Genomic DNA, 24,583 nt, shown 5'->3' on the forward strand with positions numbered 1-24,583 from the left:
CCAAAAACCTCAATATCAATATTGAGATGATATTGTAGGGTTTACTATTGTGCTTTCACTGAATATTTACAATCTTTTTGACAAATGATCATCAGTAATGTGGAGATGATGACTAAGTGGGCAAAGGCCAATAATAGAACAGCTAGAGGAGTCTGTTAAGTTCAGAAAATCACATCACTGTAATGCGGCCTTTAAAACCAGAAATAAACCGCTCAATTTTCCTCTAAGATGATATATAGTCTCAAAATCTTGACATAATATAAACATATTGCCCAGCCACAAATTTAGATGGAGGGATTTTAATCCAACAATCCCTCTGATATGCAGCATCAGACTAAAAACAACCAGCTACATGACACATTGACTGAAAGCTGATGATCTCTTAAACATCATCATATAAACAACAGATTATCAACAGTGCACTGACACTTTGTCAGAGGTCAGCATCTAATGAACAGTACCTTCAATCACGCCAACAGATGAACACATTTCTTCATCAATGCTCAGCTGAAAATATAGTTTGTGGACAAAAATATGAATTTAAAAGTAAAAAGCCACACAGAGTGCCAATGAAGCAAATAATGAGAAACACAACACTCGTTTAGCCCAAATCTCTTAAACATGCCAACATACAACTGTTACCATCATCTCAATAACACTGCCTGAGCCAATAACCTCCCAAAAACAACAGCAATAATCACCAGGCCACAGCCGATTTAGCCCCATAAAAGTTGTTCAAACATGACGAGTGAAGTCAACTGTTTCATTGCACACAAACAACAACAACAACAACAACAACAACAAAACCGATTACACCACAAATGTAATTAATCCACAACAGCAGCGTTAGCAGCCAGCAGGAGACAAACGCACACAGAGGAAACACTTACCAGCAGGTCTATTTTGGGTGGTAGAAGCATGAATTGGAGTCGAGCAGGGTCCTCGGGTCCTTGGCGTCTGTCAGCAAAGAAATCCCCAAAAGTATCGGCAGTCCCAGTTTTGCAAAAACACAACAGGAAACTGGTTTTACACTCAAGGTGTGTTTGAGGCCCACACCTGTGGCCTAAACTCTCACTTTTTTTCGCAGGAAATACATAATTTATCCTCAAAACGATACAACGCCGAGCTGTCTTTATTAAATTCTACATTTCACTTTCATACTAGGAGAAACTTAGTGATAATGTAGCTGGTATACAGTGTAATTTCGCTGCATGTAGTTGGTTAAAGAGTTGGGGTATGGCACATTGGCCTAACGTGCATTTGGGGCGTGCCAAACCACGTTATCGTGCGTAATCGGGCTGCGTAACAGGGCGCACGTATTGGCGTAAGGGGTAAAGAGGCTGTATTTAGTAAAACATGGGTATTTTGCAGCCACTAGGTGTACAATATGGTCTCACTCACTTTAGGCTTCCATATAGTAACATGACAGTTTTTTTTTTTTGTTTGTTTGTTTGTTTTTTGTTTGTTTTTGGTTGTTTTGTCCTTTGTAGAACATCGCATCAACTTAGCAATGAGGGAAAAAAAACTTCTTCATCTGATCTTAAGAATTCAATATCAATTTAATAGGCACAACATATTTTGATATGACGTGATAGACGGTCGTGCATGTTTTATTTATTTTCACAGGGAAATATTATTTTACCTCAGGGTGAACCAAATGGGAAAGGTATAAGGGTTGTGAAAAGAGTTTTGTATTTGTTTTGTTTGTTTATAGTAGCAGCCAGGGGATTACAGGGGCATAGGACAGGTGAAAACTACAATACAGACAGCATGAGGAGATAAATGATAAAGTATGTATATTGTTTTATACTTGAGTATCTTGTTTATTTCTGCTGTTTTATACTGTCCAAAGCCATGTACTGCCGCTTCCACTTGAAAAATGAAATCCTTTTTTTTTTTTTTAATTGGTCACAAAAATAGAATTATAGGCTGCCATGCACATATTTATATGTATTTTAAGTGATAGAAGCGTATTTATTTATGTACTGTGCTTCAGTGTAATCTCTCCACTACTCCACTACATTTGAGAGGTAAATTCTTTGTGGGTTAAGATTGGGTTAAGACAAAACATGTGACCTGTTTATAAAATATGATGCACTGTTACAGATCAAACTACACACTGGTTTACACAGTTGAGAATCTATCTCCACCACCTACCATATATAATACTTTTTAATGCATCATAAAAACCCAGTATAATAATATAATGCTCTGACAGCATATATGTGTTACAAACTGGGCAAAGTGTTAAACTGCGTTATAGCCTCTGACCCTCAGAACCTTTATTAATTAAAATTTTGTTTGGAAATATGCAGAACTTATACCACCATCATATCTTCCAGGACCCCTGCGCTATCATGTGCACTGTGCATTTCTAAATATGGACTTAAACAACCCATGTCTAAAAATAGACATTCTGCATGTTAAGAACTTTTACTTCTCATACTGTAGTACATTGCTGATCACACTTCCTCTCTACATATACTTAGCTCATTTTTTTGATTTATGGTATTTCCACTTTTTAAGTAAAACAGTCTGAACACTTCATCCCCAGCTGCACATTTCTTCTCACACATGCACGAGCACGCTAAGTGACCTTATCAAACGGGAATCCACATGGTACGTCTTATCATCAAAAAGATTCAAAATCATCTACTATCATCATAAATAATTAAATGCCCTCTAAATCAAATTGCATGCAAGGCCAGGCAAAACAAACTGTGTTATGTTTGTTTTTTTTTCTGGGAGGACAGAATATCCCTGTAGGAGGGAGGGATGGAGGCTCATTGTGGCTGGATCATGCCGGCTATCCTTCAACACTCCGAGTAGATACCAGCACCGTGACAATAGACCAGCTTGAGCTGAGGAGGCTGTCACCTCAGTGTGTATCAGGCCATGGATCTTCATGGGTTCACTTATCACTCACACACGCACACACCACAGGACACACATGACCTCTGTCAGCACCCGATACGCTCCACATGCACATATCATTGAAAATAAATATTTGCAAGAACATTTTATGAATATAGATGGGAGAAATTTCACTCACATTCAAGCAGGTAAAATGTTGGACATAAGATGCACACAAAGTGAATGATAGACACATCTTTGATCACTATCGCTGCATCTCGCCTCTGCTTTGGGACTGACAGTTCTCCTCTCTTGTGATCTCTTCCAGCCTGAGAGCAGATAACGGCCCGTCTGAGTGCTACTTGTTACAGGATGAAGCCACCCTCATCACATACACATGCAATCCCCATCTTCATAAATCTATCTCCTCCATCTCTGCAGGCACCACTCCCCTCCTAAGTACCTACACAGTTCACTCTCTGCTATGAATAGCAATCAAGTGCCGCTTGTAGGTGAAAATGTCACACAAACTTATATTTACATTTCAGTCATTATCATGACCCTCATGACGGACTCATGCAATCCTATTCTGTTGCACAGAGGACACTGAGGTTGCGGAGTTGGCTTTCCTAACATGCGTGTGTATCTTCTCTCCACTATCCATTCATAAAGGCAGAGCTATTGTGTTCACTTTATTGCTTAATTATTGGAATAGAAGAGATGCTCCTTGCATGACAGCAAAGAGAAACCACTTCCCAGCTTTGCTCAATGGCTTATCAGGACTGCTTTTAAGTAAAAGTTTTGGTATCTGTTTGAAAAAAAATGTGTTGTAGTTATACTGTTATCTTGACCTCTTCACTTGCATTTCATTTCCTTTATAATGTGATAGCAATTTGGAAACAGCAACATGGCACTCTACAGCAATTCCTACAGATATGTCCTCTGTGAAACATTTGCAGTATTTTTTCCTTTTTTTCTAGGGGTTTAATAATTGTAGTTTTTCTTGACAATGCACCTACAGTTTTTTTCCCTAATTTAAGCATTGTCAGTTGCAACAAAGGGGCTTGGAAACATTGCCTATGAAAGGGTTAATTGCCAAACTGTGATATGGCTAAAATTCTTTTTCTAGAGCTAAAATGATTTGCCCTTTACCCTCTGCAAAGCAGCACTGTGCAAATAGTGTCCTTGGGTACCAGACACGTAAATTTAATGCTTTTATGGCAATAAAAACACCTTTTAGCCAAATATAAGACTGATTTTCAAACATATCATTTTCTTATTCAAGCATTATGACCTTTTAACCTTTTAAGAACAGTACCAAACACCCAGGCATCATGGTTTCAGCCGGAGACAGTTAGGACATTGCTTACGTGACTTGTGCAGTTTTTATAATTACGTATTTTAATAATCTCATTTCTCAACAAATGAAAAACTGTTTACTTTGTTTACTTGTAGATTTTTTTTTTGTTTAAATTGACAAACACCGTGTGTTATTCAAGGTACAATTCAAATTATTTGTAACTCCTTGTGGACTACTGCACATAATTTTTTCTGAAATAAGGTCCCATAGTGGTTCACAAGAAAGGGAGGAGCTTTGCCTTTCTGTGTAATCACTTTTAAGGCCAGTTATTTATAAATCTCAATTTAAGACATTTTAGGACTTCTCGAGGACCTGCAGACATCCTGGTACTCTATTAGATGAACATGTGTGCGGATATAACTTTTCCCCCTCAGGATCCTTCATGCAGGTAATTACTCCAAATATTTGCGTTTTCAATCCTGCCGTACAAAACTGTGCATTACCAAAGCTGTGGTAGACCTCCGGTAAAACCTTGCAGATAAGCCTGTTTATTTATTAACTGTACCTTTAAGAGTGTGTCAGAGAAAGAGCAGCACGCTCGGACAACATGTAGTGTAAATACAGGTTTATTAGGGATGAAAATGTTCCATGATAAACAAAAGGGGAAAACATTCACAGTACATTTCATCATTTCATGTCCATTAACATGGTGCATCGAAACATTGTTCAACTTCAAAACCCCATTGTTCCTCTGCACAGATACAGTGCCTCTTTACAAAAATACTTTCCTTAAGAAGACGAAAAAAGATTTAGGGGGTCATATTGGCAAAACTATTCATATTCTCCTTCTCCTTTAATTTGATCCAAAATGGCAACAAGCTACAAAAATTAAGCGGATATCTCAATCTAATAGTCCATAAAGACTGCGTTTGTGAGAACAATGATCCCTCATGAGCACTAATGACATCAACAGCTCTACACCTGCATAACATACAGTAAACTAGCCAGCGGCAAACTGAGGTCTGATGGTTAAAAATATGCAACGTGAACACAATACAGAAGGCGATTGGTCAGGTTTTCAGATGCAAGCGAGCTGAGTGGTAGAATTAAAGTGTGTGGATGGAAAACGACTGGTCCGTTATGGTCGATTCTGTCAGAGGTGGTCAGATGAAGGTATTCTGGAAAGTTATTGGTCGATTTATGGAGAGGTAGGAGAGTTGTCATGGTCAATGTATCAGGTCCAAGGATGAAAATATAACTAACTTCTTACAGTACTCTTACAGATGTCAGAAAAATAACAGACTGCTGACCTTTCACCTCATTGTTCCTCAAACCATGTACCAGGAAAACTTCATACAATATCACCTACTCTATCATGACCGTCAAAACTGTAAAATGTCATAAAAAGGATGGTAGCACTCCAACCTTTGTCAAAAATTAAAACTTAAGTTTCTGGTGTTTTTCAGTATTAGCTAGTTTGCTGTAGAGTGGGAGCTTCTGTCATTTTTCAGTGATCCTTTGAGCATTAATCCATCTAAATTTGTGCCATAGAATCTATTTAGATTGACATCCTGTCCACACATATACGGATATTTTTGAAAACAAATTTTTTCTCTATGTTCCTCTTGTCCACCGGCAAACAGAGTTTTAAGTCCCTAAAAAGCCTTCAAAGGTACAGATTTTTCAAAACTGGTTTGTGTGAACATGTAAAATTGAGCTTTTGGAAAACGATGTCAAATCCTCAATTCATCCAAGTCAGTTGTTGCGTTGTGTAATGAGCATATGACAGAAACAATAAGGTTTTCTTTACAGTTCGTCATTACACCTCGGTCTACTGACTACTTTACACTTGCCTTTGGTACTGTGTGTACTAAGCTGCGTGACTTCATGGACAAATTTAGCTGTCTGCTACACCTAGTGTGATGTGGTCTGCCGGAAATGAAGGTTTTGGATTAGGCCCAGTAAAACCAGCAGATGATGGGACAACTTCGAGGAAGGAATTATGGTTGCTGAGGAATGGAAGGAGTTCCTCACACTTTATATCGAAGGGGAATCAATGGCGATGAGATCTTAAGTTGTCGTTTTGAAAATGGTAACAATGGCCTGTGCACTTTACTATTTTAGCAAGGAGAGGAGACTGCAGACAGCAGGTGAACATTTGGAGTCATGGACAGAATTTTAGGAAAATATCCATTTTCATATCTATCTGTATATAAATAGAGGGGGAAGTTTTGGCACAAGTTTATGTTTATGGCAAAGAAAAAAAGGACATTTTAAATTCAGAAATACTCAAAAAGAATGCTTAATAGTTCATGTATTCTGAAATGTGGTGACAGTTTGAAAGAAGTAAGTGTAATGTTGCTTTCGACTCTTTACACAACAGTCCAGTTAACATCTGGCCCTAGTTTACAAACAGTGATCCTTCATTTCTCTCCAGAAAGATAATAAGGACACACAAATTGGAGTGGACATTCACGTAAAAAAAACACACCCTTTTTTACCGTAAATCACACATGGACATGAGAACCACACAGGAAGATGGGAGGTACCTGGCTCAAAAACATTAAATCTATTCAGCCATCAGAGCTACAAGAGTGTTTGTCTGAGCGGTACAGTCTTTACGAGCGTCATGCGACAGCTGCGAGCTCAGATCTGTTTGGTTTATTGCGTTAAATGCTCCATAGACGAGGCTTGAATGGATCTTTAATGTTTTTGGATCCATGTGTGATTGCTGCACTAGAGGCAAAGGTGGAGGTCACAAGACACGTGGAAGTGAAAAAGAAAAAAAGCAAATAGCATAATTACATTTTTATGACTATGGTTTCTAAAATATGATTTTCTAGCTTTATGATAACCGTTTGACCAAATACAAAAATCTCTCAATACCGTATAAAACCGGAACTGAAAGAACTTTACAAAAATGTTGCACTATTCCGCTTTTTTCTTTTTACTTTTGCAGAGAAAGAAAGTTAGAAATAAATAGATCTATCAAAGGGAACACCAGATTACTCGACGATAATTAAAGGAGACTCTGGAGAAAACCTTGTGGAAAACATTAGTGCTTAAGTCTCTCATACCTGTTTCTCTTCGGGTTTTACTTCATATATCTGCTTTTGTTCCTTTTTAATCCAAATTCATTCTAAAATTTTCTTTCAACTATTGACTATTTCCTAAAATATCTTAAGAGTGAAATATCTAACATCTTAACGCATCTACATTTCTGATTGTTTTATAGTATTATAGGTTTCTGTAATGGAGATGACACTGCCGGTTGCTCCCCAGATTAAACAGACCACATGCAAATTTTTGACATACCTTTCCTTTAACATCTAGAAATAAAAGACATACCTTTAAATCTGTGTTTAATTTCATTACTAAATAAACTTTAAAAAACTACAGTATTTGCATTGCTTGGCTTCTTCTGCACAAGCATACTTTTCTTTTACAACGTTTGCAATTTCTAGATGACAGGAAAGGTGTGCCAACAACTTTTCAACCATCTTTGCTCAATTGGAGTTGCAATTGGACAAAGATCATCTTAATGTGGAGATATTTTTAGGAAAAACTTTGACTTGTTGTCTTTAACCTTCTTCGCTCCATGAGTGCTCTGAGTAGAGGTATCCGCCTTACTGGCCCTGGGCCTCGCGGACCTTGGCTTGCAGGGCATCACAAGTCTTCTTGGCATCGCCAAGCAACATCGCAGTGTTGGGCTTGTAGAAGATGGGGTTGTCGACAGCTGCATATCCCACACCGAGGGAACGTTTCATCACAACCACCTAGAGTTGGAAGTGGTACAGTCACACACAATCATTAGCCTAAAACTGGACGATTAGAAGGTTTGACAATAGTGAAGAAAAAGCTTTTGAAAAAAAATTTGTGAAGATGGAAATTCTGGAAATAATTCTTATTCTGCCAACTTTTCTAAAGTAAAACCAAAAATGTCCACTTGTCTCTTGCTATTTTCACCAAAACAACCTCTGTTCGCTGGATCTAGAAATACAGCTGGGATTTTTTTATATTTAAAAAGTCACTGGCAGCTGCTTTATTAAAGGGACAGTTCACCCCAAATACATATTTATCCTCTTACCTGCAGTGCAATTTATCAATCTAGATTGTTTCAGTGTGAGTTTCCGAGTGTTGGAGATATCTGCTGTAGAGATGTCTGCCTTCTCTCAATTATAATGGACCTAGACGACACTTGACATGTGGTGGTCAAAGCCCCAAAAATAAATCTGAAAAACTCAACAGCAATGTCTCATCAGTGATCATGACCTGGTCACTCAAGAAAATCCACAGACCTTGTTGTGAGCACTTTAATGTTGCAGCTATTTTACTTCCACCAAACTACAACCGCCAAGTGTATCCCTGTGCAAAAGTAACAAACACCTACTCTACCACACGACTTCAACAAAAGATTTGAAGTCGTGGATATAAAAGTCGTTTTATGTCAGTGTGTGTTCTCACATGACTCGTGTATGCATAATTGGGCCCTTATGAACGCCTTTTTAAAAGTATATATGTGGTTTTCCTGGTGAACCAAAATTAATGTCTTTGTGTTTTTATCTGTGCACCTGTATGTGTGTCTCTTTGTGCATCCACATAAGTGTGTGTGGTTAGGTAGAATGTCCTCTTTGATTTCCCTGGGGGACAGTGTGTGTGGAAAGAAGTGGGAGCGCAGTATAAATCCCAGATCTCGGAGCGGTGCCAGTGGGATGCTCCGAATGTCGTCATTCCACAGCGACACAGTCACCACTAATGGGATCAGGATGGGACTGCACCTGGAACTGTAACAATCTGTGTCTATGTATGTGAGCCTGAGCGCATGTGTGTGTATGTTTGTGTGCGTGTAAATGTGATTATGCATTTCTCTAGGTTTGTGTGTGTTTCTTCAAGTTGGAGGCCCCTCTACGGGTGTGGACTCCAACATTCAGTTGTGGCGATAAAAAGCAGACCATTTGCTGTAAAATCTTCCATTCCACTTTATCTTTTTGGGCTTCAGGACAACCTCATTATCACACATGCATGCACCAGATGTCTCACCTGCTTAGACTTCCAGACCTCCAGCACAGGCATACCAGCAATGATGGAGTTGGGATCTTCCTGGGAGGCTGAGTTTACTGTGTCATTGGCACCGATCACCAGGACCAGGTCCGTTTCTGGTTGCACAACCAACAAATAAAAATTAGAAAACATATCTCAATCGTTTGACCTCATGTTTGTTTGTTTTGTTTTTAAATTGCAAGAAAAAAGACAGAACGCTGACAAAACTAATACACACCAACATGACGACAACAACATGAAACAAGAGCAGTGAAAACAGGTCAGTTAACAAATTTCCACAAGGGTCAAGAATGTTGATTTGATGTTGGCGTATGCAGGGTGAGTGTGTGTGTGTGTGTGTGTGTGTGTGTGTGTGTGTGTGTGTGTGTGTGTGTGTGTGTGTGTGTAAGCATGTGCCTATATTCCAAACCAGTCATTCTGGTATGTTGGAGAGAAAGAAAGGGGAATAAGGGGAAAAATAAATAATTAAATAACCAATTGGATTATTGGATTGGATTTATTGGATACTGGCAAAAAGTCCAATATCATGCATCCCTGACTTTTTAAAGTTTTATTTTATCATTATAAACAATGACGACAAATATATGACACATACGACAACAACCACCACCATCCATAGCAATATTTGGCACGGTATACATTGTACCTCTTCAATAACAACAGCGTCAACAATGGAAATTTTTTCTTTTTTTTTTTTACTCAGAGCTGACATAATTAGACTGAGTGTGTCTGCGTGCCTACTGCACAGATCTCGAAAAAAAATAATAAATCGATTATAAAAATCAGTTTCAAGAAATTCATGGCAGGTAGAGTATGTAAAAAACAGGACTTCTTGTATCTTACCAGGGAAGTCTTCGTTAATCTCCTCCATTTCCAGAACAATGTCATATGGGACACCAGCTTCAGCCAGCAGCACGTTGAGCTGACCGGGCATACGGCCGGCCACAGGGTGAATACCAAACCTGTGAAAACAAAATTTAACGAGCACTATAACAAAGCCCCTCCTCTATAGTCTTGGTTTTTGGCCACCGTTCTTGACGACCTGACATTCTTGAATAAGAGCAAGGACAGACAGGATCAAAATGAACAGAGACGGGCAGAGAAAGAAACATGACGACTTTGCACAAGTTTAGAGACATTTGTGATGAAAGTCTGGTTACACACACACTTCCCACTGCACTCCTCCATTATGTATTATTTGTTGAGTGTGTATGTCTGCGTGCAACTGGGTATACACAGCTCTCAAACTCAATTAGCCATGTCATGTAATCAGGGTAGGAAATTAGCACCAGCCACTGAATTTTGGTGGCTGGCTCTCTCTGACCGACCACCATTTGGAGATTTATTTTTTGTTTGTTGGGTGAGTTTAGGCGGATTCAGGGTGCAGATGGCCCGCCGGTTTCTGGGATCTATTAGCGACTGTGGCTGCCGATTGAAAAAGTCAGTTTCTGGCCTTCATTAGATTCCATACAGTCTATGTGCATTAGAGGGCAGTGGAAAGATGCAAAGGCTTCGGTCTTGGGGAGAGGGAAGCGAAAGTGTGCTGTATTTCCAAACTTCATACTGTCAGTGCACTGTGGTGTATATGAGGAAGAAGAATAAAAAAGCATATGGTTCATTTAGACTGAGGGGGATGTGTTGAGGGCTTACACAGGCAGATATGTAAAATAAGAAAATAAGTTACAAACTAAGAGAATGCATTAAAATATAGAGCAGAGAAAAATAGGAGACAAAGAGTAAGAGATCAGGTTTTTTTTTCTTTCTGACCACCCACTTTCCTCTAATCAAGTACAAATGCTCTAAGTAGCAGCAGCTGCAACAGCCAGGATCAAACGACCGAGGCAGGACAATTACACAAGCTTCCGCTCTACCTTGTCCTCCCTCTCCTCTCTTTCACATTTCCTTTTGCTCATTCCTTCTTCACACACAGGTCTCTTCCTATCTGTCCTGTCCCGTCTTCTTGTCATCAGGTCCGAAACCACAACTCTTCTTCTCTGTCCCTCGTGGTTCCGTTTACATTGACTTAACTTATTTTTTACTTAACTTATTTTTTTTTAAAGTGTTTTTATGCTTGATTCATGTGCTCGTTTTTGAGCGTTTTCCTCCTGTTTTAATGTTGTTGTACTTACACTTTGTTCTTCTAATCTCTTTCCCTTTGTACAGCATTTTTCACTGAGGTTGTGAAAGGTGCCATATACATTTTTTTTTAACTTACTTACATCTCGTATGGGTAAAAAATTAAAAAAAACAAAAAAAACATTTTTTCTCCCGTTAACCACTTAAAACTGCAGCGAGTGCAACGAGCAACTTAAGATGAAAAGACACAAAAATAAGTAAAAACATTGTAAAAATTATTGGAAAATTACCTGAAAATAAAACAGACACCCCCCCCTAAAACAAAACCAAAAATGAAAAAAAGGCAAAAAACAAAACAGAAAAATACTTATTTCCAAATGTACTAATTTCCTGCCATTTTCATAACACTTCTTGCAAAATTTCTCATCAACTTTTTCCCATGTTTTCAAAAGAAAGCAAATCAATTTGCTTATTGTTTGAAGATATAAATACTTGGGAAGGCTGAACACAGCACAAAAATATTGATGTCGATCCAGGTTTGAAAGGGTAAACTACATATTCATCCATCTATACTGTCTACATCTTTCGAAATCCAACTGTATTTATTGACACCTATCTATGATAATTCTAGTTTATTTGATACCACCTATTTTCACAGGCGTTAACCTGAGAAACACTAATTACCATCTTCTTATTCAATCAATTCATGTACAACAAATGTAAGTAAGTTAGTCTGATCAGTCCTTTACCTGACATTTTTGCCAGCTTCTGTGAGCATCTTCACCAACTCAGCGATGGGGTACTGGGCCTTTGCAGCGCAGAGTCCGTAACCTGAAAGAGTTCAGATCAATAGATAAGAATGAGCTGATGTGGATGACACAACTTGTGCCATGATTTACCTGTCAAAGACAATTTTTTGGGATCCGAGACAAAACCTCTTGTGTTGCTACGTATAGTTGTTTTTTCTTTGGGTCACCATCAGTACGGGTAAATTTTGATGGGTACTTTTCACTTATCTGTGGCAACCCACTGACAAAACAATTAATCAATTAAAGAAAATAATAATAATAATTTACCTTACCTCTGTAAGATAATTTTATGTAACTATGATGAATATAAATAGTTTTTCCCAAGTTTTGGTGTTTTTATTCTCTAGACATTTTTCCCCAGCCTAAAAAATATATATATATATATATATTATTATACAAACAAACAGTCACTTGTGGCAGGCAGCAATCTGATGGACAGCTGATGGTGCTGATAAAAATCAACCTTCAATTGGACAAACAAGTTTTAGCAACGATTTTAACAGCTGCAGTTCCTTTGAATAACACTTTGTACTTGCTCTGCACTGTGGACCCACTCACTGCAACTTAAATATGATTTAATGATAACACTGTTGCTACTGCGGGAGTTCCAGTTAAAGATGCTGGATTAACTGATAGATAAGTCAAATAGTACCTCTCAAACACACACGTTTCAATTTCAATTTACTATTACTGTGATACTTTAGAATCAGAATCAGTTATTTACAAGTAGATTTTCACATATAAGGAATTTGCTTTGGTGTATAAGTGGATACCAACAGAGGCAGTGAGAGAACATCTGTGAAATATAAACAGAAAATAGAAAAAAATACAATAAAATTATGAAAAAATGCTATAAAAAGTTTGTATAATATACTGGTTTTGAAAAAAACGAGCTGTTTAATTTTAGTAGTGGACATTTTGTGCAGAAATTTGCAAAATAATGCTCAGGGGATGTACAAAAGTTTAAATCATGTGTTCAACAGTAAACTAAGGCTGCATGAGATGAGGAAAATATGTGCAATAATGTCACTGAATATCGTGATCATATTATAAACAGATACAGAAGTTAACTCTTTCTTTCTGCTGCTGCTGCTGCTGCTTTCGGCATACTGCTACAATATAACAAATTATTTTTTGAATTAAAAACTGAAAGGAAATTCATCCCAACATTCTTTTATCTCACAAGTTAAACTGAACACGAAAGGCACCGATAATTAAAAAGAATGTTAGTAAGATTTACAGTACAGTTTTCTTCTCATCAACTAATATTTCAACTAAAAAAAATCCCTGAGTGAAATACCTTAGTCTCAATGACAATAAAATGTGCAGCCCAATCTCAAATCCATATCATCCAGATTATAAAATATATGTATTAAATCATGTTACTAGCCTACTCGTAAAGAGCTGGCATTAAATTCTATACACAGTGACTGTTTTTTTCTTCTAGCCTGAGATATCTTTCATGTTTAATATTGTTGGTGTGTTGGACTTGATTTTTATCACACCGACCACACACAAACACACGTCAAACGCTCCAGTGGTGTTTACAAGCCTTGTCACAACAAACAGTCAGAAACTGTCTCGTTACATCACACCAGTCAAAATGACAAGATTTCAACTTCAGCATAGACTAGAGAAAGGAAAAAAAACAACTATGAGAAACATGGTTGACTGTCTGCAGTCCAGCTCAACAAGTTAATAGTTTTCACCTTTTTTTCTCTCCATCACAGTTCGTTCATTCCTCATGCTTCTAGTATTCTCTCTGGAGTTTCTCCTACAAGAAAAACAAGTGGACCGCGGCCACGCAGAGATGGGCCAGACGAAGCCAGGAAAACACTTATGTTTATCAGGCAGAGTCTTAACCGTTTCCACAGATGTCAATCAGGCAAAGTGACTGTGACGGCTCCAATTAGGGAGAATGGTCAAAATGGAAACAAGGGGACTGACTGAAAGCCGGCGCTGGATAACAATATTAGTCTGAATGCTCGTTACAAGGGCAGAGAGAAGAATTATGCTTCTGGTTGGTCCACATCCTGCAGCTGACGTCATTAGCAAAAGATTACTGGCTTATACCAGCTGCTGTGATGTAATAAATATACTTAACATGTCATTTTATTATGTCTGTACAAAAACTTTTTCAACGTTTGTATAAAACGAAAGTGCAAACGAGAGAAATATCTCCGTTCTGACTGGGTAACTGACCGACATCGTTCGAATGGCTATTATTCCTACATTTACTTAGACTGGTTCCACTGTGATTTTTTTGCAATTGACTCTCACATTTCACTGGTTTATTCTTTTCTATAATTCTTCAAAGAAATGTCTGGCATTTTATTATTCGTCTCTTCTTAGTGTGGTATTGTTTGTAGACTTAAAAAAAAAAAAAAAAAATTTCATTTCCGCTCTCTCATTTCTCCCACTCCTTCCAGCGAAAAATGTCTTTGGCCTGTTTTTGGTTTCAGCTGTCAGACATGTCCCTCTGCTTTCTGTTGGTCTCAAAAAAGTACGAAAAAAGTTTGATCTAGATTGGATGATGCTCCGAGGTTCGCTTCTTTCCCACTTGTATTCTCTTCTTGACCACTTTAATTCTTGTAAACTGCAGAGGTTTCCTCTAAAGAGTTAGTTTTTGTATATAGGCACTCAGCACTGTGACTGGAATCACCAATTTGCAGGCTGGATGCCTTTAGTCTGTGTTTATATGTACCCACGTGAGCAAAACAACTTTTTGGAACAGTCTGGCGAGGAACTGAAATGTCACCGGGCCACACAATGATAGCTTTAGGGTAGCAGCACAAAGGACCATCGAAACACTCCAAGCAGGAGGTTCAGATGCGTATTTACACGTCAAATATTGAAAACATGTGAAACGGAAAAAAAAAATTGTAGCTGGAACAAAGGTTGGCCCCCACGCACTAACCCCGAAAAAGGAACTAAAAGCCAATTTTGAACGTAGCATTTGAATTGTCAACATACACCCAGCATACCCTCATTTTCATCTAATTTTCCCTTGACCTTGCATATATATATATATAGGCTGCACTGTAGAATGTCTATTTACCTGGGACTGACGACCACACAGAAACTTTTGAGTGTGTATGCGCATGTGTGTGTGGCCACTCCACCATGACTTGTCAATTAGCCTAGCAAAATGGTGATGTAACATGGGTCAAGAAAAGGTTAAATAAACAGAACACACACTTTGCTAATGCTGGAGAAAAAAAAGTGACTGGCAAAGTCAAAGTACCATGTTTTTCCACTCAAGTGCAAGACCTCTGAAGTGTGTGTTTGTGTCCTTGCACTTGTGTGTGCGTCTTACCTGGAGTGATGATTATGTTCTGGGCGTCTTTAATCATGTCGACGGTCTGATCCACGTTGACCTCTGTGTGCGTCCCTGTGATCTCCATGGGCTTTCCTGTACCGGTGGAGGATGTGCCGTAGCCTCCCAAGATCACGTTAGCCAGTGAGCGATTCATGGCCTGAGAGGGGAGAAAGACATTTTTTATTTCATTTATTTTATGAACTCATTAGCTTTTTCTTTTGCTTTATTGTGTACAGAAAAATACAGCAATCAGAGGAAATCTGAAAGGGACATTATTCCAAAAACATATTTGTGACCTGAGATTATTATTCACAACAGGACTACTATGGTAAAGTTAGAGTCCCTCCTGGTGGACGGGAGAGGAACAACCACATGAAACTGCTCTACAAACACATCAAGTGCAACTACAGTGTTGCTGAGACTCAACAGAGCATCTACAGGTTTAAGACACTTAAAAATAATGCTTTTAAAGACATTTTCAAGATATTTTTGGCCAATCTTAATGCATACTTTTTGACAATTCGTCTCGTTTTTATTCAAGCATTGCAATTAAGTATAAAGGTAAAAAGTAAATATGTGTCCCTGTGCAAAGGCAGATTTTATGTGGGGATATGATTATTGGAGTGAGTAGGTTTAATCCATATTTTGGCAACAAATAAACGCAAGAACAATGTAAAAAACAGTAAGGTTCAGTGGTAGGTTTAAAGATTTGTAACATGCAGATTTTCATTTTGACAAAAATAAATTAAAAGGATGGATAAATTAAAGACCTCACAAATTCAACTTTAATACTATTTCATGAGTTTTAGAGGTCCCATATAGTAAAAAGTCATATTTCTGTTATTTTTTAAAAGTATAAAGGAGGTATAGGTGCCAAATAAAAAACTGTAAAAGTTTCAAAATGCTCAAACCACAGGTAAATGCACATAGTTTGTGTTCAGAAACTGTGCTTTTAAACAAGCCGTTAGGACTTTAGTGATATTGTGATGTCACAGCTATGTTATATAAAGGTCCAAAGTGCCACCCCAGTGCCGTTACTGTCATTCCCCAGTTGTGATGATGGTGCAGACGTTGAGAGCGCAGATAGAATAAGAGCCAGGAACAATCAAAGCAGAGTGTTTCAGGTGAAAGGTGAATACAGGCGCATTCAGACATTAAAGCATGTGAACATGTTTTGACAGACACCCCAAAAACAATGATGACCCTGAAAATGAAAATAATAAGGGACCTTTAAGGCTTTGTATTTATAAAATTGAATTTAAGACATTTTTAGAGTTTTAAGGACCTTCAAACACCCTGCTCAAGGCAGCAGCACTACGATATATGTTTTCTTTAAACCAAGACTGTGTTCCACTCACCACACACATAATATATGACAGAATGGCTCCAGACGACCCGATGAGAGCTCCAACGATGGTCAGCAGGTTGTTATTGAGCAGGAAGCCCTCAGCACACAGGGCCCAGCCTGAGTAACTGTTCAGTACGGTGATCACCACCGGCATGTCAGCGCCTCCGATAGCTGCAGTCAATGTGACACCCTGAAAGAGAGAAAATGAAAACAGGAGAGAAGTTTCATCCACTGCTGCAGCTTAGCGATGTACTGACTGAACCCTATTAGGATGAAAAAACACAGCTGTTTGTCTTAAACATGACAGAACGTCTTTCCACCTTCACCTACATTTTCCACCACCACTTCCTATTAGATCAAATTCACTTGTCCTCTGTCCCTCCATCATCAATGCATATTTGTTAACAGTGACCACCTGTAGTTATCAAAGCAGCATGGAGATCCAGGAGTGTGTGTTCTGAACTTTTTTTTAAGGTGAAGGAACTGATGCACACACAATGGATTATGCATCATACTGTACTTTAAAATTATTATTATTATCTGTTTTAAACTAATACATGTGTGACTGAAATTTAAATGATATTGATCTAATTTTTTCAGGGATGCACTGAACATCCCTTGTCCTAACTGACTTAAGTTGCTGATTTTGCAGAGCGATTTGCAAAGCAAGCGAAATATACTGAAACTGTCACACGTCACTGTGTATATTTTTTAGTATCTCTAAAACCTGTCTGACTAAAATTTTAGACCGTATACCTTGACTATTTACTACTTATTTATTTATCTATCTGTCCTTGATTATTTATCATTATGTATTTTGTCTTTGCTTTGCTTGACTTGATGACGCATTTATTTATTTGGGGTGCTGCTTTGAACCATTTTGGTTTCTGGCTCTGTGTGGTGGGAGTATCTTTGCTTTCATGTGAGCTGGGGAGTGTCTATAAATCTGTCTTTGTTTCTAATGTTGTCCTTCCTGTATTTTTTACAAAAAAAAAAATCACATACAGATTAGACATATGCAAAAGTTTCATCTTCCACTGAAAAAGTAATCAACTTTCCATCGCTGCTGAAAGCAGTGGCCCTCACTGTTCGAGGCTGTTACGCTTCTTTCTTTCTTTGTTTATCGTCTCATGTATGAAAACACTACTTGGTGTATGTCCACAATTCGTCTATAAAGTGATCTTGCTTTACAAACACAAACACAAACAAAAACACACACACACCATACCATGACAGCGGAGAGAGCAGAGACAGATCCGAGACAGGTGATGCCTGTGGTGTAACTGGGGTCCATCATGTAGGGAATCATCCCACCAATACTGGCTGCCATGAGAGTGCCGTTCAGAGCATGACGACCAGGGAGCATCAGAGGAGCACTGTTCAGAATACCTGCATGGAGAGAGGAGGGACAGACAGAAAGGATTTCATAGAGAATTTAAGAAACACCACCAATCACTAACTGCACATAAACACTTGTATTTACTCATCAATCAGCTGTGAAGATGTCTTAAAAAAAGGCATGAATAAAAACGGCGGAAAATAGCGTGTATATCATTAGGTTTCTCCTTCAGCAGCCACCACTGGAGACTTGTCATTAACTGAATGTCATTTTCATGCATAATTTGCCCTCATGAAACACTTGCAGTCAACATGGAAATTACAGTGTGGCTGCTAGGACCGGTGCCAGCACATGAACCCAATGAACTTTCTTTTTTTCCTCTCTTTTCCGCTCACAGCAGGCAGCAGCAGGTCTGAAGCATCAGACCTTCTCTTGTTGATAACTGATGTACGGCCAAGCAGACATAAAAATAAATATACCACTAATCCTGAAATAAAATTCTGAGTCATGTCATTCACATCAATAAACGCACCATGTTTCTTTAGTTTACCCTTAATATTTTACGTGCAATAACATGTACAGCTCCGGTTGAACAAAAAAAAAAAAATTTACACCAAATTAAGGTTTACAATCGCCAGAGTAATATTTCAACCCTTTAACACCTGGACTGGGGGGGGTATTACACATTATCAAAAACAAGTGAAATAAATTATATATGTAAAATAATGTTACAGGGAAAAAAAATCATTTTAAGCACTTTTTTTTAGGTAATTTTCTTGTTTGTTTTTTACTTTCCTTTTTTTTTCTTCTAATTTCTGGCTAATTTGTATGCCATTTCCTTAAGTTGCCTTCCTCTTCCCATGTTTCTGAAAGAAATCAAGCCACTTTGCTCAAAAGGTTTACTAACTAAGCAGTTACAAGTAAAGTTGAATTAAATAACTTATAACAGGAAAACAGCAACCTCCAGGGTTGAAAAATTAAGCCAATAAGGGAATGCCAAAGAAATTCCTCGAATGGCTTGAGGCTTGCCCTAAAAGTCAGTCAGTCACCACAAACCCACATGTTAAAGTCCCTAACTTTACAGTAAAAATGAACATGTTAAGGTCTCCTTAGCTAATCTTAACATTAATGACTATTGTTAGGGGGGTGAATTTTCATATAATCACCCATTTAAATGGTGCTGTTAAATGGCTTTAAATGGTCCACCATGATGTCACAGTGGCTGTGTAAATTATTTTTACAGTCTACGGTTACATTAAAAAACTGCTATGGTCTCCAAAAACACAAGAGCGAGTCAAATACCACACACTTATTGGACTACATTGGATATGCTGTTTAGGATTTTTTTTTTGTCTTACTTTGACATCAACTGTGCGATAATTGTGCATAAATGCTAGGTGTGTCCCTTGTGTCAGCATACTGGAAGTGTAAATGTTTGCTCTACAAGGAATATTAACTATATAAACAATTCTGCTTCTGTCACCTTGCAGTTTGCCGTACGCCACCAAGGAGCCGCTGAAAGTGATGCCACCGATGTAAGTGCCGATGTAGGCGATTATCTTGGTGAGGTTGGCTGCAGGGTCTGTGGCGAAGTGGGGGTACTCGATCATGTATTCGGCCACACAGGTGAGCACGGCTGCAAGGCCCACCAAGCTGTGGAAGGCAGCCACCAGCTGGGGCAGGTCAGTGATCTGGATCTTCTTCGCTATGGCCAGGCCTAAAGGCAAAGAGAAAGAGAGAGGGAGATAACAAATGTGCACTGGCCCAGAAAGACCCACACGCTAATAACATGCAAATCACAAGCACGTGCACACACACTCAGAGGACTGCTGGGAAGTGGGTCCATCTGAGGAACCAGGTGTTGCTGATGAGGCCTGTTCGGGGAAATTCCATGTTTGTGAGTGGGTCTACACTGTGTATATGTGTGTGTGTGTGTTTGTGTGTCCTGTAGGAAACTGTGCACCGTTTCTGTATCTGGAAATGAGCATTACTGTCTGTGTGGATAGTTTAGTCTAGCGTTCTGCTTTGTTACTGGAACAATTAACATTTAAATGATCAAACTGTCCTGAACGAGCAAAAGAAAGTGAGTAATACATGCTGCTGACCATTTCAACAGACCTCCTGTGTCTGGCGGGGAGTTAGTCATGTTGTGTTTGATGTAAACTCTCTGCGCTCTGCACACCTGCTGCTTAATCTGGCCGAGCTTGGAATACATGCACGCACATGCACATGCACACGCACACGCACACACACACACACACACACACACACACACACACACACACACACACACACACACACACAAACCAATGTCCACACATTTGCATCTGCTGCAACACTCTCCAAGCATTAGAGTTTGCCTGTAAGAATGCTGTCTCCATTTTTTGACAATAAATACACATTGACTCACCAGTAGAGCCTCCAACAGCCATGGCTGCACTCATCTGTGCCAGGAGCTCAGGACTTGGTTTGAGGGCACCCAAGGTGGCAGCAATCCCCCCAGCAACTCCTATCATACCCAAAGCATTACCCAAACGGGCTGTGGACTGGTTGGAAAGGCCAGCCAGGGCACCGACACAGCACAGACCTGAGCCCAAGTACATCATCTTGTGAGGGAAAGAGACAGAAAATGGAAAAAAAAAAAAAAGTGGGTTACAGACATGGATTAAGAGACCACAGGAAGAGAAATAAGGCTGAGTGATTATCTTGGAAAGTTTTGTGCTACATCTGGGGAAACATGGGGGACATGGCATAAACATCCTCTAGCACCTGTTCAATGTTGTATCCAGACTGCAGAGCAGCAGCGTAGCCACCGACAAAGACTCCGCCAGGAAGCAGATACAGGTAGTTGTACTCTGGAGGATCACTGGGGCGCTTGAACATGTCCAACATCTTCTTTGTCACCAGGAAACCACCTGGGGGAGGGACAGAGAAAAATAATATAACACCTGCACATACAGTGGCACAAAATCAGGTTTAAAAGACAGTAGTAAAAGTACTATATATATATTAAAAAAAAAAAATTTAAAAAAGGAAGGAGTCGAGGCACCTGAAGTACATGAAATATATCTATTTTTAGAAAACAGGTGTTTTAAAGCCAATTGCTAAAAACTGTTGCCAAGCCCAATAACCAATGTTAGGAATTTAATGAGTCTACTTTATGTCAGTGTAAATATTTCAAATAGAAAACCTCAAAAGTGTCAAATCAGGACCAGACAGTGTCTCACTGCTTTACAGGAGGAGATCACATTACCGTGTGTATGTCTCCCTTTTTCCCCCCTGGCATGACTGTAAAAACGCGCACACACATGCACCCATACATGCAAAGGTGAATCAGGGGCTAACACCTGTTTCCTACCAGTTCATGTAATTTTAGTCATAGACTGTCTGAGTTAAAACATGTAACATTATATGACTAATATTATTGCTGACCTATCTGAGTCAATATATTAATATGGGGGAATGTTCATGTATTTAAACAACGCAAAGCCATTATGCGCTCATTTCTTCTTGTTATTTTGCTTTTTAAACCCAGAATGGGTCTGCTAACACTATAATTAGAAATTTTGCAAGAACAGAGGCAAATCAGCAACGCTGGCCAAGTCACAAGGACTTTGAGTCTGCAGCCATGCTAGAAGCTCTGTGAGGCTGTACTGTGTGCAGCAGCGATTTAAGGTAAACGCTAACATCAGCATGCCAATATGTTCGGACTAATAATACCATCATGCTGATATTAGACATAAAACAATGTTTTCAAAAGTTGCAGTGACATGGACATATTTCTTCACCCCGATTTAAATTGTTCTGGCTAGAGATTCAAACTGAACTGTTTATATAGATGTTAAATAAAGTAATCCAATAAGATGTGCATTTACATGACCCAAAGCTTTTACTCAGAACATAAATTTTAATTAGAAGCTCTGTGAAGTGTCAAATCTGCTGTAAAATATAACAGAAGAAGGTTTCCCTCCTCCATCCTAACCTAAAGAAAATTCAATGTATTCAATACTGCAAGTATTGAAAGTATAGAAGGAGAATAAGTGGGTATATATGTTGATACATTTCATTACTAAGGAAGTGTAACCCAGGTTATTTTCTGTAGCTACAAATTACAGATGTCCCCTTAACACCTCACATGCAGACAGTAGATGTTACGATTTACAGATGTTCTATAAATGTCTCGTGTGGGCTACTGCTAGTGGTAGTGATCGATGTCTGGTGACTCCACATTGTAGCCTGCAACAACGTTATAAAAGCTCACAATTATTCACTGTTGATTAATGACAAAGCTCCGGAGCCCAGAAAATGGTATACAGGACGGGTCTAGAATCAAATCTGATTCGAATGACCTAATTCTAAGTCGGGTACAGCCCTAGTTAGTGTGGTTAAAAACTTAAAGTTTTTAGTCAACCATTTTTGCAGTCACAAAGTTTCAACAAAAGACTTTCGGCTGGTCTGTTTCTGGCATGGATGTAATTTGAGCCACAACAAAAAATCTGAGTTACGAATAAGATTCAGCTCAGTGAACGGCCTGGTGCAACAACGGGAAAATATGGAGTCTGACGAGACCTGGTAACGTACACTGACATGTGCATTATGAGACACTGAACATATTTAACTCGAGATATTCAACAGACCCAGGTGTTTTCCATGCATTCCCACATCTTACTGCGGAGACACCAAGAGAACAAGAAGCTACGGCCAAGGACCTGTTCCTCAGAACAGACACACAGACTGAAAAATTTCGGGGTCTGTTTTATTGGAGCTAAATTTCACTATTGTGTTTCGTCCCTTTCCATGGAATGTTTTTTTCTGTTCCCAGGGGTTTATGGGTAATGTGGTAAACCACTTAGAAATGTGCGTGTGGAAACGAACCCATGTCGAAGATCAAAAATGAAACTAGGTATGTCTATAAAGGCTGTGGTATTTCAGCATGCTTTCACTGAGGGAAATCTAAAAGACTAATAGGTGGTTTGAACAGTAATGCCACAGAGCCTAGAGGGCCTGAGATTTGTGGCAGGATTCACAGCCTTGCCTTGAACTTAAAAAACATTGTGGTGCTCTGCGTCTCTAACACATAAAACTCAAAGCTTTGGTGCATTTTAACAAAAAGGGTGACCCAAACCACTACGCAAGTTAACATCTCAAAGCGTCGAAGTCTCCCTTGGTGTCTAGCTATGAGCTAACAGGAGGAATTAGGACAAATCCATGGCTCAGACCTGGAGGAACACACTGTTTCCCAGGACTATTAGAGAGTGATGAGTATTGTAATGACTCCGGGAACACTTTGTCATTTTAATGGGAATTATTAAGTGTAATAGCACGGGTGAATGTGTGTGGTCCAAGACAGAGCCACCAACTCTGGTCTGAGCAGGTGGTAAGAGAGGGCAGCTGCAAAACTTGGTTCAAAAGCATGTTATTGTACAATCAATATAAAACACTTCAATCTCCAGCCTAAGTTGATATTTTATTGGCTAAAGGTTGCTGTAACTGGCAGGGATCACTGTGAGGTGTCTATGTGCGGGTGACTCACCAGCAATGTTGACCGAGGAGATGAAGGCAGCCAGCACGGCCAGTGTCTCAGCAGTAGTTGTTGGGGTGTAGCTGCCTCCCATCAGGGACAGACCACCCACAGCCGTCAGACCTGCAGAACAAGAATACTTTAGTATTCATGAACCTCCACTTTTATAGTTTAGTATACATGACATTAACGCCTTTGGTGAAGATGTGAAAAAACAACAACAAGAAAAAAGTAATTCAGCCATAAAAAAAAGGTAATCTTGACACTTATTAGCACTTTAACATCAAGAGACATTTTCTAGCTGTCTTCTTAAAGGAATACTTCACCCCTCTAAAGACCAACTGTATATCAATTACCCATGTTATGTTGAATTTATTATGAAACTTTGTTTTTCTCATATGCCTTCTCTAAATAAAGATTACCAGAACTGAAAAAATTCTTTATGAACTTAAGTCATAGAGGTCTGCATTTCATAGCAGCAAGACTATATTAAAACTTCCGTTTACAAACCCTTACACATTTCATGCTGTATCATCCAAGTCTCATTTATCCAGTCGTATTACACCAACAGAGAGCCATTTCCAACAGGGAAATGACCTGCTCTCTTCACAGCAAGACTCCATTGAAAAATCAGTAATTTAACCTCGCTGAACACTGGAGCTGCTGGTTTGCCGCTGACTTGATCAGTTTTGTTAGTGTTGTGTGACTGTGGTGTTTTAAAAGGTCTGTGTTCAGAGAGGTAAAATTACTTTTTTTTTGTCAATGGAGCCTGGCTTGGATGAGAGCATCTACTAGATTCACTTACAGTTCAATTCTCTTTTAGTAAGTGCTATCTGCTTGGGACACACTGAGCATACGACAGGATAAATAAGACTTGGATTATACTGCAGGAGTTATGTCAGAGTTTCTGAACAGATGTTTTTTAAAATGGTTTTGCTGTTGTTAAAAGCGGACCCC

At 38.9% G+C, this 24,583-nt stretch overlaps 1 protein-coding gene across 1 annotated transcript in view; it reads right to left on the bottom strand.

Moving 5' to 3' along the window:
• Positions 1-4,761: 4,761 nt before the first annotated feature.
• LOC121959766 (NAD(P) transhydrogenase, mitochondrial-like) overlaps positions 4,762-24,583 on the bottom strand; it is a 48,524-nt gene continuing 28,702 nt past the window's right edge. Inside the window, exons 13-23 of the mRNA XM_042509244.1 lie at positions 23,639-23,749; positions 20,875-21,020; positions 20,516-20,711; positions 19,589-19,822; positions 17,995-18,155; positions 16,777-16,956; positions 15,416-15,575; positions 12,040-12,121; positions 10,058-10,176; positions 9,194-9,309; positions 4,762-7,929 (exon numbers count right to left, since the gene is read on the bottom strand). Of these exons, the coding sequence (XP_042365178.1) occupies positions 7,780-7,929; positions 9,194-9,309; positions 10,058-10,176; positions 12,040-12,121; positions 15,416-15,575; positions 16,777-16,956; positions 17,995-18,155; positions 19,589-19,822; positions 20,516-20,711; positions 20,875-21,020; positions 23,639-23,749 (1,655 nt within the window). The 3' untranslated portion in view covers positions 4,762-7,779. The remainder of the gene's footprint in view (positions 7,930-9,193; positions 9,310-10,057; positions 10,177-12,039; positions 12,122-15,415; positions 15,576-16,776; positions 16,957-17,994; positions 18,156-19,588; positions 19,823-20,515; positions 20,712-20,874; positions 21,021-23,638; positions 23,750-24,583) is intronic.

This window comes from Plectropomus leopardus, chromosome 20 (genome assembly GCF_008729295.1).
Source record: "Plectropomus leopardus isolate mb chromosome 20, YSFRI_Pleo_2.0, whole genome shotgun sequence".
NCBI classification, from domain to species: Eukaryota; Metazoa; Chordata; class Actinopteri; order Perciformes; family Serranidae; genus Plectropomus; species Plectropomus leopardus.